General features: G+C 36.8%; 1 protein-coding gene across 2 annotated transcripts; it reads left to right on the top strand.

The window, feature by feature from the left end:
- The first annotated feature begins 4,502 nt into the window (after positions 1-4,502).
- Positions 4,503-18,446, top strand: LOC145778269 (nucleotide exchange factor SIL1-like). Of its 2 annotated transcripts, XM_082589731.1 has the most exons (10): positions 4,503-4,640; positions 4,858-4,947; positions 8,826-8,976; positions 9,425-9,515; positions 14,557-14,739; positions 14,926-15,069; positions 15,277-15,456; positions 15,704-15,825; positions 16,130-16,307; positions 16,529-18,446. In XM_082589731.1, the coding sequence occupies exons 3-10, from the start codon at positions 8,858-8,860 to the stop codon at positions 16,655-16,657; spliced, it is 1,146 nt and encodes a 381-aa protein (XP_082445857.1). In that variant the 5' UTR covers positions 4,503-4,640; positions 4,858-4,947; positions 8,826-8,857; the 3' UTR covers positions 16,658-18,446. The 2 variants fall into 2 exon arrangements, with proteins under 2 accessions (XP_082445857.1, XP_082445856.1); XM_082589730.1 differs by lacking the exon at positions 4,503-4,640 and having other exon boundaries at positions 4,734-4,947.
- Positions 18,447-19,368: the final 922 nt, after the last annotated feature.

Below are 19,368 nucleotides of genomic sequence, written 5' to 3' on the forward strand. Positions count from 1 at the left end.
GGCAGGGCTACTCAACTGGCGGACCGCGGTCCGAATCCGGACCTTCTGGGTGTTGAAGGTGGATCTCGGGCTTAACCTCATTGCCATATTTTAGGGCCTCTTTAAACAGATTTCCATTAAGGAAAAGCAATTTTTTGTGATTATCCAAAAAGCTGGGGGCTTCGCCCCCAGACCCCCAACGCTTTGCCGTCTTCTCTGATGTGCAATCCACACATAGCTACACTACAAAGAAACACAATACATTTTTTCCTTTTTGATTTCTTTATTTGTGTGAGACAAAATCCAAGTCGTGTTACATACTACCTGATAAGTGTTTCGGTGCTCGTAGGCTAATGGTTGTTTAATTTTCGTGGTTGCATATGTGTTACGGACAATCTCTGTACAAATCAAACGTCACATAAAACCGTTGTCTACTGAACCTGACGTCTTACGTCATGGACATGCTAGAAATAAGCAAAGATTGCATCACCTTTTTCACACCTGTTGAAACATTACATCATCGTTAAATCTTAAATTAGGAGATATGGTGTAAGCCAGATTTAACAAGTGCTTGAATAGCTTCATGATGCTTATCATTATTACGTCACAGAAGATGGTTACGTGCGTTTGGAATATTGCAATCTATTCTATCATTTTTAAAATTGTTGCTTGAAGAATTGGTCGCATATTTAAAACGGTTTCGTTTGTGCTTATACCGACTAGACGAAATTTCCATCTTTATCTTAGTAATTTGTATTGTAGTGACAAGTTTTAGTGGGTACGGTGTTTTCTCCATTCTTCGACAGCCTTGAGGCTATTTTTACTGAAATACAATTCTTGAATAGACGTTTCAGAAGAGTTTTTCTTTCGGTCATTGCATGCAGACAAACGGATCCGGAAAATTTATGTTACAAATTTCCCACGAAGAGATTATGGTTTACCGTTGTGACCAATATGAAATATTCACCGGACCGCAAAAATATTCAACTTGTCAAAATAGACTTTTGCTAACATTAGCCTAATTGAGTAGCCCTGGTGTAGGGTGTGGGTGTAGCTATTTCCCAGCCAGCAGGAATCCCAGGATTTCGTTGTGGGGGCCATTTCACAAGATTTGACCGTTTTGTTGAGAAGAAGATGGTCTTTGATCAGCTTTGATAGCCTAAGTGGGCACTGGGCAGCATGAGGTAACTATTGTTGAATCGACATTCAATTTTCAGTTGAGTTGTTCTATTTCTAACCATCACAGCGAAAACGATATACGTCGACATAGTAAAGGTCTAAAAAAGGTAGAAGCGACAAAATGCAAACGTTAAAACATGCTTGAGACCGAATTACGTTAAAAAAAATGCCACATAGCAAAGGTCTAAAAAGGATAGAAGCGACAAAATACCAACCTTAAAACTTGCTTGAGACCATTTTAAGTTTAAAATTGCCACGGTCGCAACAGGTTGAATAGAGAGCTAAAGCCACGTGTCATTGGTAGCTGTAACACCAATGGCTCAGATAATAAATTTTAAGGTTGTTAAAAATAAATGTCATATATCGCTGATGCAATCTCCAAGAAATGCTTTGTATTCTAATAAAGCCACGTGTCTCACAAGAAACAATGGCAGCACAAGTTAAGGGAATTTCCCTACGACAAATCTAGTCAAGGATAAAAACCTGACAGTGACACCATTAGCGCGGCCAGGCCGGAGTAGAAGACTCTCCTCGTCCTCAGTCTCCTCTCTCATAGTAGTTACTCAGTTATATCTCTCGAGCGTAAAGAGTTTGCTTAGTTTTAACCTATGCTTTTTGGGCTGTTCACCGTGTAAAAAGATTTAGCCTATTTACGAGAAAGTTAAACATTTATCTTTACTTGAGCTTTTAATTTCATTATTAGTTGAGGTTATAGAAATAATGTATTACGGTACATCATCCATTGATTGATAGAGGTAATCTTTATTCTCGGACGGAAAAAGCTTCTTTTTAAAGCTTAATCCAGGCAGTTTTGCATACTTGTAAAGACTTTGAACCACTAACTCAGGCACGGTCAGGGAGTTAAGCAGAGTAAAGTTTCTGTTTGTGGAAGCATTGTTTGTGAATTACTCCACTCACTAGGTGCCGTGGAATGAGAGCAGCCCTTTGAAAATACTTTGCTCAAGTCCACACTTTTAGAGTCAAATCAACGCCGCAGTTTCTTTGTTTGTAAAGTCAAGTGCTTAACCAATTGTTGTGGTGGATTGCTATTGAGAAACCCAATATTAATGAGTATATATATATTTTTCATCATTTTTAACGATCCACAGCATGTTATTTTTACCCATTATCATACCTGCTCCATAAACACATATTAATGACTGAAAAAGCTGCTTTGTAATCCTGTTAAATAGCAATACTAAATGTTAATACAATGGCAAATATGCTAAGTATACCGGTACATAGCTTTGCCCAAAATCTTATTCCTTGAATATTGCACTATCGGTAGTTATTTAGGCTATTCAAGTGAAGATTTTTTAGTATGCATCTTGTTGGTTTCAATCTATCCTTTTAAAAGGTCATTTTGTTGCCAATATGAAAGTTTCTAACTGTCGACTGTTAGGTAGTATGGTTAAAAACTTTTTTTTTTAGGCATCATGTTTTTTAATTGTTTTTTTACGTTCTTTTTGGTTTTTATACAATTTTCAATCATTCTATATAATACCATTTTACAAGTATATAACAACTGTTCTTATTTATCTTAACAAAGAACTGCAAAAGAAAGTATTGAATTATAGCTGTTGATTGTTGAATAACTTATTATAAATTCTTATTCAACAGCTAAGAGTTAAACTGACTGGTAAAGCGACGGTCGAATACCCTTGTGGCAGAATTAGTGGTGCGATACTGATGAGCCCAGCCTCATGGGCGAAACACAGTGTCTATCGCTGTCAATTCTTGCTACAAATCGGCTGCCGAGAAACATAAATTAGTTTGTTGCAGTTATGACTAAGTTTTGTAAGCCAGAAGTATAATCGCATGCTGAGGTAGTGGTACCAATAAACTATCCAACTTCAAGTGCTACCAATGATAAAAACTGTTCAGCCCCATCGGCAACTATGTTAGCAGTCAACCTCTTTTGTTGCTTGTTTTAATTTCTTTTATTAGTTTGTTTATTTCTTTTATTCCTGTCATTTCTGTCATTGCATGTAGTTAAAGTATTATGATGAGATTGAGTATTATGATGTTTGAATCTACAGTCTAATCTACTGATGCAGATTAACTTATGGATAAAAAAAAGTAGACAGTACCACATAAAATGGGCAAATTCAAGTTTTTTCAATTTAAATTTAATGATTTAAATTTGCCAATTTTAGCATGATATGCTACACTTTTTTCGATTATTTTATTTCACTATGCATCATTTTGGATCATTGGTGAAGTCAAAAGAAAGTGTACCGGTAGTGACTAAGTTGTATTTTGGTGACTTATCGATGTCTTGATTAGTACACATTTTCTTCCCACATTCAAATTTTAGACAGATTGTTAGAAAAAAAAAACAATTGTGTCTTTTTTTTTTTTTTTTTAAATGTTTTTTCAAAAAAATAGCATAAAAAAACGACTCACATCTCTAGTTACTATGTGTGAATTATTCGGGTGCAACCTAGTTCGTACCTTGAACCATTCGTACAGTCAGTTCGTACCCTGAAAAGATCGAAAGAAAAAATTAAAAAAAGCCGAAGTCGCTGATCGCAGTTTAATAGCACAAAGCCGAAGTCGCTGATCGGAGTTTCCCCAAACAATTTGAAACAAACTCGAGGGTTAGGGTTAACGGAAACTGCGGTTAGCGAAAATTGCGAAACTGCGGAAAAATATTTGTGGAAACTGCGATCAGTGAGGGTTAGAGCATAGATTACTCTATGGTTATAGTTAGGGTAAGCGGAAACTGCGGAAAAATGTTTGCGGAAACTGTGATCAGCGAGAGTTAGAGCATAGATTACTCTATGGTTAGGGTAAAAGTTAGCGGAAACTGCGGAAAAATGTTTGCGGAAACTGCAATCAGCGAGGGATATGGTTAGAGCATAGATTACTCTATGGTTATAGTTAGGGTAAGCGGAAACTGCGGTTAGCGGAAACTGCGGAAAAATGTTTGCGGAAACTGCGATCAGCGAGGGTTAGAGCATAGATTACTCTATGGTTAGGGTAAAAAGTTAGCGGAAACTGCGGAAAAATGTTTGCGGAAACTGCGATCAGCGAGGGTTAGGGTTAGAGCATAGATTACTCTATGGTTAGAATTAGGGTAAGGGATAACGGAAACTGCGAAAAAAAATTTGCGGAAACTGCGATCAGCGAGGGTTAGGGTTAGAGCATAGATTACTCTATGGTTAGGGTTAGCGGAAACTGCGGAAAAATGTTTGCGGAAACTGCGATCAGTGGACTTCGGTTTTGAGCTATTTTTTCTCTCGATCTTTTCAGGGGGAAAATTTTAAAATGATTGCGGAAACTGCGATCAGCAACTTTGGCTTTTTTTAATTTTTTCTCTTGATCTTTTCAAGGTACGAACTGACGGTACGAACTGTTCATGGTACGAACTAGGTTGCATCCGAATTATTCTATCCACTAGTTGTCACTGAATGGAAAGCTAGCCTTGAAATGCATTGCTTAAGTGCACATCCCAACAGCTCAGCTATCGAGGCAGACAGGTGAAGTATGTTAGTTATGTGGAAATATGCAGCAAATGTTTTTGAAATGGAAAGTGTTGTCACTACTAATGATAATAACATTATCACAGAGTTGCAACAATAAATAATTACAGAATGTTACAAAATTTAGTATCTTTATTTTGTCTGCTTTGTGTCTTTCAATATGCTATCTGTGATTATGATACAAAAAACAATAAAAACCTTTATCAAGATACAGATATTGCTAGTGAAGAATCCTTGCCAAATGAAGAAAACTATGAAAATGACCTGTTTGTTCCAACTCATGAATGGCAGAAAGTGAAACCAGGTATCGTATTAACTACTTTTTGTCAACAATAAAATTTCAAATTTATTTTTGAAGTAATCAGTACTCACTGTGTAGGGTGCAATTAAGTTACAGCAGTGACATATCCTGGTCGGTTGAGCAAGGGAGGCAATAGAACTTGTGGGGTGTTAGAGCGTGCCGAAGACATGCATATTCTAGGGTGGTAAATTTTTTGCAAAATTACACTCAAATAATGGACTATAGTGCTTTTTGGAAACACTTTTAAGGTAATATTTGTATGAAATTTATTTGCAGATAAACAGCTATTAATTTATTAAACGTAGCTCTTACACACAAACCGGAGGAAACTGCATCTAAAATTAGAGAACATCAACAGTGTTACTACTACGTCTTCACTACTCGAAACTGTCACTCGATCAGAGTCTATCTAATAGTGGGTAGGGATAGGCAAAATAGAATACCGATTATAGAATAACCGGTTGTGAAGCCTAACCGATTTCAAATTGCACATGAAATCGAATAATTGAAACCGCTTTAACGATCGACTCCGTACCGCTCCGTCTGGTCGCAACAAATTTGCTGCAGCGAAAGTAGAATTGTTTATCGATTTAGTGCAATCCGGCATAGGAAAAACGTACGAGTTTTGTTGTTCGCATTAAAGAGATCTTTCTTGTCAAGCGCAATATTTTTGTGTAACTGCCACATCTGCTTCTTCAGAGAGATGTTTTTCAAGTGCAGGTTTCACTAGTGTTGGGCGATGTTAAAAAAAACAAGACGATACGATATTTGAAAAAATACTCGATATTTCGATATATTTGTTCTAATTAAGAAAAGAGTTTCTCATTCTTTGAAATTAGCGTCGGCAATAAAAATGCCGAGGCCACACGAGCGCTTGTAAGGTTAGGGGTAGACATTCCTTCCAGTCGTTATGCCACAGCCATAGATTTGTTCCTTAGTCAACACCCTGATGAAGCTCTGCGAAAGAGGCGTGTAGATGGGTATCAAAGCACGAAAGCCGCAAAACGTGGATGCTTCATTGCGAACGGCGAAGATAGTGTAGATTTACAGCCAAGCGATGAGCCTCTTGATGTGTCTGATTCTAGTGATGACGCGACAACCTCATCCTTCGATACAGCTTCTGATGATTCCGATTCTGACAGCTAGTTCTTTATCAAATAGACTTTGTGTTGCTTGCAGTATCCCAATTGTGCCGAAACTATGTCAGTGCATACATAAATCGAGGCAATCTTCTCGCAGGGAGCTTTTAATTTGTTACCGGTACCTGGTTGAGCAATTAACGTTATTTTATGATAATTCAACGTCGCTAGATGTCGAATTAATGTAAAACAAACATAAATTTCTTTTTAGGCATTGTTGTTATGCAATATAACCCGCCGGGAAAATTAAATTGATTTGTGCCGACTCGAACGTTGAATCAACCCAAAATTAACTTACTTTTCCTCCCCGTGAGTTATTTAACGTGAATTACCGTAAACAGCGTGCATATCGCATTGCTTGCTTTATCGCTACTTTTGGCATTATTACATCACAACGAATCAAACAGTGTGGTCGTGATGGACTACTCTAGTATATTTTTCGCTTTTTGTTTTACATGTTTTGGTACAATTTTTTTCGTAATAAACGTTCAAAGCAATTGCCGAGGCAATTTCAACTTTTGCCGTTTGGCCTCGGCAACGTTTTTGTAAGGGTTTGCAGTTACGAGTTGGAGCTGTGATAGTTAAAACATTGAATGAAATTGAAATAAATATCAATATTGAAAAGATATCGTATCGAAAATTTTAATTCGGTATATTGCTCAACACTAACTACCACCAAGATGAGATCCCGTTTGACACGTGAACATTTAAAAAGCCTAAATTTGTTACACTGCAATAAGCAATTTTGTGATGTTCATTGTTTTTGTAAAATCATTAAAATGTGTTGATGGTAAAAACGGTCAATTATTCTAGATTAGATATCTGTATTCTATATTCAGTTTCAGTATTCTAGAATAGCTAATTATTCTATTTTGCCCATCCCTAATAGTGGGTAACACACCTCTATGCAATGACCTTTACTGATACTGCAACTCAACTACGTATCATATTCTGCAAAAAATCTCAGTAACCGTGTTATAAAAAGTTTTAGATCTTGATATCATTTCTTCTAAAAGATCTTTTTCAATTGACATCAGTGACAAGTTAGACAGCCTTTCTTGTCCTTGAGTGTTTCTCAAGTATGTTTTGATCCTCTTGAGAGCAGAAAATGATCTCGACTGATAAAGTAGAATATGGCAAAGTTAGAATCAGCACTTCCAATTTGTGAACTTCCTTAAATCTATGATGTAACTGATTTTCAGTTAGAAACTTACGCAATTACGCATCTGCTCAACACTTTGGCGGATGCCCCCCTGCCCTAAATTTTTCTGCAGATGGAGGGGCAGGGGGGCAATGGTGCCCTTTTAAAGTCATGCAAGCTACTGCACAATCACATTTTGCAATATAACAGTTTCTGCTATTCACTTTTAGCCTATTTATAATCTTTCATTTTTGCCTCAAAATAATATTTACGGCACAAAATTTTGCACTGCAACACAGTACAGGCCTTAAAACTCTTTTTTTTTTCGGAAGCCATCGCGGCCTACCGGGAGCTCCTTCTCGGCAGCCAAATCTGCGTGCTTGGAGGCCAAAATACAGAATAAAAATAACGATACCACAAGTAAATAAAATTAAACTTGCAACAATGCTGAAATGATCACTTAGCGTTGTTGAAGTCTGGGGGCCTGCTACTATTCGGTGAGTCCGATTCGGTGAGTTCTTGACCTTTAACCCCTAACCCTAAAACGGCAATGATAATTAGGCTACGGTACCCAATAATTTTAAAAAAAATTCAAAAAATCACTGAATAGGGACCGGACTCACCGAAATGGGCCATTCCGGAAGTCTGGGCCTGGGCGACGTCCTACAATAGAATCGTTGCACCACACAGTAACTGCTTCTTTGGGATTGTAATCCAGTACTGCGGGACCATCTAACGACACTCGCACGAGTGTCTCCAATGTGGCTGATTTTAAAGAAGTTTGCCACTCCCCTAGAATTCTTTTTAGCAACGAAAAACAACGTTCGACATGTGTTGACGATAACGGCAAGGTAATAAAATAAGTATTTCAATGATGTGAAGGACATTACTAAAAGAAGCATAATTTTTGCAAAATAACTTATGATCAAAAAATTTTCCCCTTGGATGTCAACTAACCTAGTTCTCCTTTTTAACAACGATTCAATGTCCAACAACATCAAATCGACATAAAAACGAGAATATTGCCAGCCGATGTAAATTAGCACTTCGGCTTAAGACTTTGTTAAAATAAACGTGGGGAATTACAAGCAAGACTTACAGCGCTGGTGATCGCAGATGAATATATTTCATCAATAACAAATATTAAAACTTAGCGGCCATGGCCGCAGGCTGCTATAAGGCTTAACAGTAGGTTACATCATTATAACATACCATGATGCCCTTCTTTGTATACCGGACACTTGTAGACTATCATTACTCAATAGCCTACATAGTGAGCTGATAGATTAGCATTATCGCTATATATTATCTTAAAAACTTGAAAAAAATTGGCCTTTTAGTAAACAAAAGTGCCATTTTTTGTAATCTTGCCCCCCCCAGTCAAAAATTGTTCCAGCGCCCCTGAATGCAACAATCATCTTCATATCCACATCAACTTTTACACTGCATAGAATTTTTTAGAGTTTGTTATTTCTTATTAAAGCTGCTATAGAAATAGTGTTGAATATTATGCTCGTACAATGTTACTTACATGTTATAACACTAATGTGTAACGTTATAAGATGCTAACGGCTAACGCTAATGTGTAAATTGTATTTTAGGTCAAGCTGTACCAAAGGGTTTACACATAAAAATGGATATGACGACAGGAGGAAGATGGGCTAAACTGATGGATGATAAAGACTCTGTCAAGTCATCTGCTGTTGTACCAGTTGATACTAAAGATGAACATGATCGCGCTTCGCATAAAAGGCTAGTTGTTCTTAGTTTTGTTAGTTCGTTGACTTTGCCACTTTGTGCCTACTGATGATATGGTATAACTTGCTTTTAAAAATGCAGTTAAGAATTGTACACACATATCTGTATGTCATTTTTTTTTCTTCTTTGTCGTATGAGCTTTCTTCCGGACTATATGTTTGGGCATGATGTCATCAGCCACTCGACAGTCTCGTCATCCAGGGCTTTTAGTCTGAGCGTTCTATGTGGTGGTTGATGGATTGGGCAGTGGGCAGTCATGGACGACATGGTCTACTGTCTGGTCTGTGGCACCACACTCGCATCCCGGTGAGTTTTTCTCAACATTGCTAACGTTGCAGCATATATCACATGCCTGCTTGTCAAATATAGACTATTTTTAGAAGGTTAATTTCATCAGGATCATTATTATTAAACAGCTAAAAAAATTCTGTATTGATTTCAGTCCGGAAGATTTGAAATATGATATCAAAGAACTAAAAGAAGCCTTGAAGAAATTTAAAAGCGAAAAGATTGATCATGTGGATTCAAAAAATGTATGTTTTTGCTTTTGAAACAAATTTTTTGTGAACTTTGCTTTGTAAAATATAACCGTTTCGACGAATTTTGTATCACTGCATTGATACAAGATACCGTATGGTACAAACGTAAATCCTGTGTTGTTGTTGTTGAGAAGGTAGAGTTCTAAACAGACCTTACATTTTAGGCTTCTCTAACTCTAACACTGACTTGAATCTAAAACGTTATTTGAAGCAGAAGATGGGTTGAAAAGTTATACTTTGTAAACAAATAAATTTGTTAAAGTAACCTGGCTTATTGGTTTATAAGGTTCATTAAAATTCGAGTGCAAATCTGATCCCATTTGTTTTTAATTTAGCTTGAATCTAGCTAGAAAACCCAGCTTGATTTACAATACCGTACTATGGTGAAAAAATGGCTTTAGAATACGACTTTTTGTTTTAATCCACATTAGGGTGTTGCGTTTTTCAAAAAAATTTTGAATCTCTTTTTGGAAGTATGATTTTCTGACCGGAAATGGCGTGAAACGACACCAGAAGAAAAAATTTTTGAAAAATTTTATGTTTTAGGTGTCCCACGCTCACCCCGAAAATTTTGCGTTTTGCCACAAATGAACATATTTTCAAACGCAAGCAATTTCTACATTTTACATCATAACCACACCATGTTGGGTATCATTTTGATCAGAATTTTATGGAGAACATCACTAAACTATCAAAAGTTAATTTTCTGCAAGAATGTAAAAATTGAAAATTTGGCCTGGTGTAATATTTTGACAAAAATCCATTCGAAAAAGGTGGAAAAATTGGAAAATTAGACACAAAATGTTTTGAAACATATGGTTACTACGATAGTCTTATCAGTTAAATGCCAAACAGTGTCAAAACTAAGTGTCAAAGATCATTGGGCTTGTCAATCATCCTTGAAAATCACCATCTCATCCAAAACTTTGAAGCTATCCAACTCTTGTATCATGGGCCAATCTAATTGATATTTGCTGGTACACCTTCTCTTTTTCTTTGAAGTGTCAAAACTGTGTGATATCCGAACATATTGATGTGACATAAGCTCGTATTTTGTCATCAGTTTCTTTTATTTTGTCGTCTGACATTGCATCGTTTCTGTCTTCAACCTTTCGGTTATTCAAACAAAAAAAACAATTTTTTTAGTGTCGTTTCACGCCATTTCTGGTCACAAAATCATATTTTCAACATAGGTTGTAAAATTTGCAACACCCTAATCCACATATTAGTTTTTGAGGTTACTTTTTTTTGTCCAAACAATTTCCATTGCTTTATCAGTGTGGTCCTTTGCAATATTCAATAGCTGCATAGCTAAGAAACTGTTACAAGTTTCAAAAGTAGTTTGTCTTTGTTTCACTTTATTACAAGAAGTCTAGGGAAAAACAAAGAAAACATTGAAGAATTTATTCAACTTGTCAATCATTCTCCTGATATTCTTGCCATTTCAGAAACAAAAATTGGTCCTAACTCGTTCCTTAATTATTCCTTACCAGGCTATGTCATGCTACATAAGGATTCTTGTAGCAGTGCTGGTGGTGTTGCACTTAACTTAAAACAAGGCAATAAATTTAATGAGCGAAAAGACCTTGCGATTGATATACCCAATTGTGAAAATCTTTGGGTGGAAATTGTGCAAAAAAACTCACCAAGTATTATTGTAGGAGTCATATATCGTCATCCTAGTTACGCTTTTTCTGCATTCAAAGACAAAATAATTGATTCTTTAAACAAATTAGAAAGCTCTCGATGTAAATACATAATTTGTGGAGACAGATAAATATTGACTTGTTAAAGGCTGCAAAGTCTCCTGCAGTATTAAATTATAAAGAAGCCCTTGAAGCTGCAGGCTGCCAGTCATTGATAACAAGTGCAACTAGATTTTTTAACCGAAATGCCTATGGCATTTGCTTACATGACATCTCTGATCATTTACCTATTTTCTTATGTGTTAAAAATAAAAATGTAGTGTGTAATTCACCCACCAAAAAAATTCGTAGCTTAAAAAACTTTTGTCTTGACAGCTTCTTATGCGATTTAGAGTCTAATTTGAATGAAGTAAATACTGATTGTGATGATGCAGACAACTTGATGCACTCTTTTATTATGCGATTTCAAGTAACACTAGATAAACATGCACCACTTAGAAACATGTCGAGAACTGAAATTAAGCTCTCTAACAAACCATGGATAACAAAAGGCATTCATAAATCTATTAAAACAAAAAACAGACTATTTAGATATTGGATAAAAAATATAAATGAATCAGCAACGAGGAAATACAAAGCATATTGCAATAAGCTGAATCATTTGAAACAATCACTGAAAAATCAACATTATAAAAAAAGTTTGAAGAAACAAAAAGTGACTCCAAGAAAACATGGAAGATCATTCATGAGATGATAGAGGGGAAAAGAAATTCGAATAATAAAAAGCTTCCTTCAACTATGACTATAAATGATAAAAGCTATAAAACAGATTCTATTGAATTCATTAATTTATTAAATAATTACTTCACAAATATTGGAACTTCAATGGCAGCTAAAATTCCAAATTCAAATGTAAATTTTGAATCATTCATGTTAAACAGAAAATGTTCTTCTTTTGGCTTTCCTGATATAAATGAGATAGAAGTATCTGATGCTATAAGGAGCCTCAAAGCAAATAAAGCTTCAGGCATTTTTGAAATACCTTCTAAATTTATCAAAATGGCTAATGTAATCATATGCCCTTTTTTAACAAAAGTACTGAATAAATGTGTTTTGCAAGAAATCTTTCCTGATGTACTCAAAAAGAGTCTGATAATACCTGTACCAAAAGTTAATTCACCTTTAAACTTTACAGATTTGCGACCAATTTCTTTATTGCCAACTTTTGCCAAAATCTTCGAAATTTTTTTATATAAACGGATGATGAATTTTATTGACAAATATAATATTTTAACCCCAGCTCAACATGGTTTTCGTGAAAATGATTCAACAAGCTTAGCATTGACAAAAATTTATGATGAATTACTTTCTAACTTGAATGATCACAAATACACATGCTCGGTTTTTGTTGATTTAAGTAAAGCTTTCGATACAGTTGATCATGGCATACTTTTAAAAAAAACTTCACCATTATGGCTTTCGTGGCAAGTTTTTAAACGTTTTAACATCTTATCTAACAAATAGAATGCAAAGTACAAAATTTAACGTTAAGAATTCTAATTTCAATGTTGTTAAATGTGGCGTCCCACAGGGGTCAATCTTTGGTCCCTTGCTTTTTCTTCTTTATGTGAATGATCTTCCAAATGCATCTTCTTTTTCAACTACACTTTTTGCTGATGACTCAAACTTTCATATGTCAGATAAATGTCTGTCATCTCTCCAAAAAATGTCAATAGTGAAATAGGAAAAATTGATGTGTGGATGAAATCCAATAAACTTTCATTAAATTATAGTAAAACTACTTATATGATCCTCTGCAACAAAAAAAGTGCAGCAGAAAATTTTAGTCTGTCCATCAGTGGCCGATCCATCGAAAGGAAGAAATGTATAAACTATCTAGGTGTAACTTTAAATGAGCGATTGACATGGGATAGTCATATTATTAATCTTAAAAAGCAGCTTGCAAAGGTCTGCGGCATAGCATTTAAGCTGAGATACATTGCCCCTTTAACAATATTACAAACTTTATGTTATGCTTTGTTTCAATCCAAGATCCAATATTCGATTATAAATTGGGAAAGAGCAAACTCTACATTGCTTGCTCCACTACAAGTGTTACAAAACAAGTTCATTCGATCCTGCTTATTTTTGCCGAGGTCAACAAATACAACTGTTCTTTATCACCAATTTAATGTGCTCAGAATTGACGATATTATTAAATTAGAGACTGCAAAATTTATGTACAAATATGTGCACAAAATGCTGCCCCGGGCCTTTGCTGGCTGCTTTATTTTTGTAAACGAAATTCACCATCATAAAACCCGTCAGAATCAAAAGAATGATTTATATTTGCCTTCTACAACGTCAAACTCTGGTAAGAAGATGCTATGTTTTAATGGAGTGAAACTATGGAATCAAGTACCAAAAGAAATAAAAGAAAAGTCGTATAATGTTTTTAAATTTAAATATTAATGTTTATTAAAGAATTTGTACAATGATCACTCCTGAAACGTATCATCCGCTTATTTCTCTACACAGTTTTTTTATGTTGCCCTGTGTTATCACACCTCCACGCTCCGTGACTTCATACCCGACGCCGATCCCCGTCCACCAGGAATGTCCCTCGCAAGGCTTGCGTGGGTCAGGCTTAACCGCCTGCAAACTGGTGTCGGCCGCTTTCGTTCGGACATGCACAAGTGGGGCCTGGCTCCTTCATCAGAATGCGAGTGTGGTGCCACGGAACAGACCGCAGACCATGTCATCCACCACTGCCTAATCCACCGGCCTCCACACGGTGCGCATGGTCTGAGAATCCTGGACGACGAGACTGCTGAGTGGCTGAAGATTTCCTGCCCTCCAATCTAGCCTGGAAAGATCGCTCATACGCCATCATCATCATTCTATTGTTAATGTATTATGTAAAGTGCTGGTATTGTGCTATATGTGTTAATGTTCTTAATTTTGGGTCTTTTGTTTAAATGTTTGGGTGGCAGCTGACTTTGGTGACCTTTTGATCTTTCGCTGCCATCCTTGTTGTGCGAATTATTCGTGTTTATTGTGTTTTTGCTTTTTGTGTCTTTCTTTTTCGCCAACAAAAAAAATAAACTGAACTGATGAGAGCCCTGGCACGACACCTAAAAAAGCACTGTTGGACATCGCTCAAGAGCATGCAGCTGTGTCTTTGGCAGGACACTTAAAGCCATACCTGAAGATAGACAAGAATAATCCTTGCCTACCCGTCCACTTAATCTAAATCTGCAACAATCAGGCGTGAGAAAAAATAGAATAACATTAAGAATTACAATTATTATCTCAATAGGAGACCATAGGCTCTAAAAATAGATGACTAGTTTTTGTACTACTGTGTGTGCATATTCATGGTCTTGCAGGAAGAAGTGAAGTCAAAATTCAGAACAATCGATGAAATTCGAGAAACGTTTGATCAATTGGAGTTGAAGGAAGAAAGCGACTTTCAAGTGATGAAGCGAATGGTGTCTATTTTAAACACAAGTACTTCTGCAGTGATCGAAAAACAATTGGCTTTACAAGATTTGGAATATTATGTGCATCAAGTATGTAAAGTGCATTCAATTAACATGTGCGGACTTTTTACAATCTTTACCCAAGCATTAACAGTTTTTTCGTGCCCGGTTAGCTTGACATTTCTGTATGTCTTGCTCAGAGTTTTGCTGTAAAAATTATTTTCAACTCTATTTGAAATTATTGTGTAGTCTAAGTGCAGTTAATTTTTCTGTTAGATCGACAACGCGAATGATCTGGTCAACTTTGGCGGATTTGCTGTTGTTGTGAATGTGTTCAACGACAGTGACGTCATAATCAGAGAAGAAGCCGCTCACGTGCTTGGCTCTGCTATGCAAAGTAACCCCAAAGTTCAAATTGAGGTAAGTTGATGTGTTATTCGAGTCAATTCCAATGTTCACACTATTGGAGTCCTTCCAATTGATATGTGAGGACTCCAATAGTGTGCGCAGTCACAAACATAATGGTCAGATATAAACCTGATGTTGTGCTTTGAAGGTTTTTGCAACAAAGCAGTTTTTAAACTAGCTCAAATGAAATTTTTATCTTGTTGGCTATCGACGTTTCAGGCACTGAAATTGGGAGTTTTGCAAACTGCGCTTGCAACTTTGCAAGATCAACAAGAACCAGCGGCTCTTCGTAAAAAATGCATGTTTGCTGTGTCTTCTCTCGTACGCCATTTCCCTCTCGCTCAGAGAAAACTTGCGCAATATGGAGGATTTCAAATCATGCTCGATTTTTTTCGTGAAGTAAGTAGCCTAAGGAAATACAGCTGTGGTAAAACGAATCATACACTGATACCCGCATACAGTGTGAATACACGAAACAATTTTTTTTTTTTTTTATCAATTAAAGTCCGAGAAAAGTTGCTTAAAATGCCATATTGTGACTTAGCACTTGTTGCTACGGTACCGTAGGTTTTTGGAAAGTATTTGTCACTCTATATATAATTAACAAATTTCGTAGGCTAATAATTTCAATAACATTTTTTTCCAGGAGGGTAGCGAGCAACTGCAAATTAAAGCAATCCGTCTCGTAACCGACTTAGCAGAAGAACGGTTGAATGCCGAAACCTCAGAAGATGATCACCACCAGGAAAGGCTGAAGCAATACAGCGGGTACGGACCCTATGACAAAAGCTTAAATCTACAACCAGCCGTTGCAAATACTATTGAAGCTAAAAACGTTCACAGCAGTACACATGATTATAAAATCGTCCGAATTTTATCGATTGAATCGGTCTGTTTACTTCGTTGTTGTTCTGTTGTAAGTAACGGAAACACGATAAAAACTTTATTAGTAATATACTTGCTACGCCTATTTACCTTAGTTTTTAACGAATGGCATTGAACTTAATGCAAAATTATCGCCTTTACTTCGAAAATCAGTGCTTAGAGATTTCACACTTGTCTTGCTTTGCAGTCTTCAGCTGATTGAGTTTGTGAAAGAGCTGGGATGGTGTCGGGAGATCGCTTCTTCTCTGAAGATGCAGCAGCACGGGAGAAGAGAATCGGTGCTCATCGCGATGAAAACGTTGCATTCATTTTGCCAAAAAGAATTCAATAAAGGCGACGTTGTCAACAGTTTAAAGAAATTACAAGTATGTTTTTTAGTTATTTCTCGGTTCCAAGTTTCAATTTAAAACCTCAGTAATTATCATTTGTTCCACACCACACACAGTTTGACTGTACTAACACATACTTGAAATTATCATGTTTTACAAGGTTTGTTATGAATTGTTAAATGATGCAGCCTTACGACTCTATTGCTAATGATGCAGCTTGTTAAGAATTCTTGTAACTGAACATTGTAATTTTGCAGACGGAATACTTTACTTTGATGAAAGAAGATAAAAGCGATGGTGAAGCAGAGGACAGTTACTTTTCATCTCTTTATAAAATGACCAAGCGATTATTACAGACGTCAACTCGTGTGAAAGACGAATTTTGATAAATATTTACAATGATTCAGCTGATACGCCCGGTCGATGTTCGTATTTTCTATAGTATGTAAATCACCGCGATATTTTGAAGCAGTAGCGCCTTAGGAGGCTGATGTTTTGTTGATCTGCACGGTCAATGTGTGTTTGTTTTTTGATTTTGCTGAGTTTCTGCATTTTAGTCAATCTGTTAGGACAATGAAATGTATAGTACGTAAAGTATAACAACTGTTCTTGTTTTGGATAGCTTTCCTTAAAAGGTCAGCCGTGATGGATGACAAGACAAGACGTCCCATACAAAGGGGGTTATTGTTTTCAACATGGTGACTTAGCCTGCAGCCACCTGAAAAGAATTTTCGATTTTTTTTTTTGCGAACAGCATCGTTCAATAGGCAATTGGTATTTGCCCACCAGCAATACTCGCTGTGCTAAGCTCACTCTTGTGTGTAACATTTTCTGAAAATCCGTTGACCGTTGCGTAGCTCTCTTATAGGCCCAGTGGCGTACGCAGGGGGAGCATTGGGCCATGTCCCCCCCCCCTTAAGAATGTTTTAGTAGTTAACGACGTAGATTAAGGCATTTAATATGTTTTGCATTGTTCTGTCAAAGCAATTACTGTAACAATGTTGTTTTATAGACTAAGCCAATACGAAATACATGGCCCAATCCACCTACCCCACCCCAGGTATGCCAATGTAGCATAGTGTTCTGTAAGCCTATTATAGTGATTAGTGAGAGAGAAATGGATTAAAGTCTAAACTTAAAACAATAATGGGATATCATGAAGACGTCTGGGATATCAATGGCCATAGTGGCATAGCCAAGGGGGGGGGGGGGGGTTGGGCCTTGGGGGTTACAACCCCACTTTGGCACGCGTGTGACGTCACGATAATGAGAATGATGCTTTCAGTTTCTTTATGCTTGGGAGTGATGGTTTCAGTCTAAAAAAAACTTGCCTAATTTTAAACAAAACTGCATTAAAAGAGCGAGTTTTGTCAATACCAAACATTCAAACATCTCAGCCAGGAATTAACAACAAGAAAACATAGAGACTTAGCTTTATTTCCGAAAAATGCCGAAGAAAACATGATCTTATCCTTTTGCTATGCCACCTGACAAAATTGTCTGGGGGAGGCCCCCCAGACCCGCCGCCGCTGGGTATCGTCTTAAGCGAAAACGCCGTCGGGCTTCGCCTGTGGGTCGTCAAAACCCCCCCCCCCCTTTCAAAATTCCTGGCTACGCTCATCTCAATGCCCCCCCCCCCCCCTTGAGAAAATCCTGCGTACGCCACTGTATAGGCCTACAGTTCTGGTTTAACTGAATCATACAAAAGTTTTTTTATGTCTGTTTCACTGTGTTTACTTGCTCTGCTGTGTAGCCTTCAATACGACAGTTCGAAAAAACATGTTTTTTTTATTTTGAAAGGAAAGTTTTTTTTTAGTTGTGAAGCGAAAACTTACATCAACGATATGCTATTCCAGTGATATGCTGGTCTAACGAGTGTTTAGAACAAAAAAAAAGATATTTCGAAACAGTTCGCTTCCAACAATCTTACAAGGCCATTGAAGGCTAATTTCTGATGGGCTTACTTTTGCTTTGAAAAATATTATATTTTGTAAAGTTAATATGGTTAACAAACCACATATATTAAAATACGGATTTTTTGTTTCGAGGGCCTAGTTATCATTGCTCTGTAGCCTATAGCTCGAGAAGAAAAAGGGGTAAAAGCCTAATAACCCGCACCCATTGAGCGTATGTTTGTTCTGACGTTTTTGTTGGTTCATTTCAAAGTAAAAAATGTTACGGTAGGCTACTTGTGTTTTCAAACAACAGTGAGACAAAGAAATTTTACGTCGAAGCAACAGTAGCCTATGTCTCAAAAAGCCTGAAACTTGACGCAATGCCAAAAAAGTAGGTCAATTGATGTCATGAATAGGCTAATGTTATGGAGACCAGGAGTCCACAAATAGTGAGTCTTGACCCAAATTTGGGTCGCGACTTGCCACTCTGAGTCGTCAAACCATGTAGGCCTAAACATAGCATAATCATCGCGTCTGCGAAATTGCTTGCTATGTTTTAATCATTGTTACACAATGTTGAGTAGGCCTAGCTCGGTTGAGCTAACATGTCGTCAGGGTAAAACAAGTAGGCTACTCTAGGTGTGTAGTTATTGTAAAGAACAAAAATGAATAAGAAATCATATGGCTGGATTGTCAAAAGAAACGAAATTACAACTCTTGATGTGCTGACGAAGGTTGTGGAGTCCGGTGAAAACTATAGCCTTCTACTCAGGGCACGTCACAAGTTCTCCGACTCCACAGAGCTGTGGAACCGGGCAAAAAATACATGACCCCGACTCCAACCAAAATACATGAAATAATTTCATATTCACATGCTTTTTCTTGAAGGGACGGCAAAATCTGAATCCGCCCCGGGCGGCACATTCCCTAGCTACGCCACTGCACTTCAGTAGGCTACTCCAAATCATATTTGACAGTGAAAATATGCAAAAAGTAAAATCTTTTTCCTGTTTTGGACATTTATTAAATGAAGATGGGAGGTGCTGTGACCGTGAAATTCTAAGACTGGTAGCCTAGAAATTGCAAGAACTACATTTGGAAAAAAATGTTTTAATCAGTCAAAGCTTAAATTTATTAATTCGTCAAAAGATATTAAAGTGCTATATCTGGTCAACCCTTTTATGCAATTCTGAAACTTGGAT

Source organism: Aplidium turbinatum, chromosome 10 (genome assembly GCF_918807975.1).
Source record: "Aplidium turbinatum chromosome 10, kaAplTurb1.1, whole genome shotgun sequence".
In the NCBI taxonomy this organism is placed as follows: domain Eukaryota; kingdom Metazoa; phylum Chordata; class Ascidiacea; order Aplousobranchia; family Polyclinidae; genus Aplidium; species Aplidium turbinatum.

Bases quoted from the DNA above. Each gene is read 5' to 3' on its own strand.
- LOC145778269 (XM_082589730.1), top strand. From the start codon at position 4,755: ATGTTACAAAATTTAGTATCTTTATTTTGTCTGCTTTGTGTCTTTCAA. The intron at 15,070-15,276 runs GTAAGTTGATGT...TCGACGTTTCAG, and splicing joins ACCCCAAAGTTCAAATTGAG to GCACTGAAATTGGGAGTTTT. The intron at 16,308-16,528 runs GTATGTTTTTTA...GTAATTTTGCAG, and splicing joins ACAGTTTAAAGAAATTACAA to ACGGAATACTTTACTTTGAT.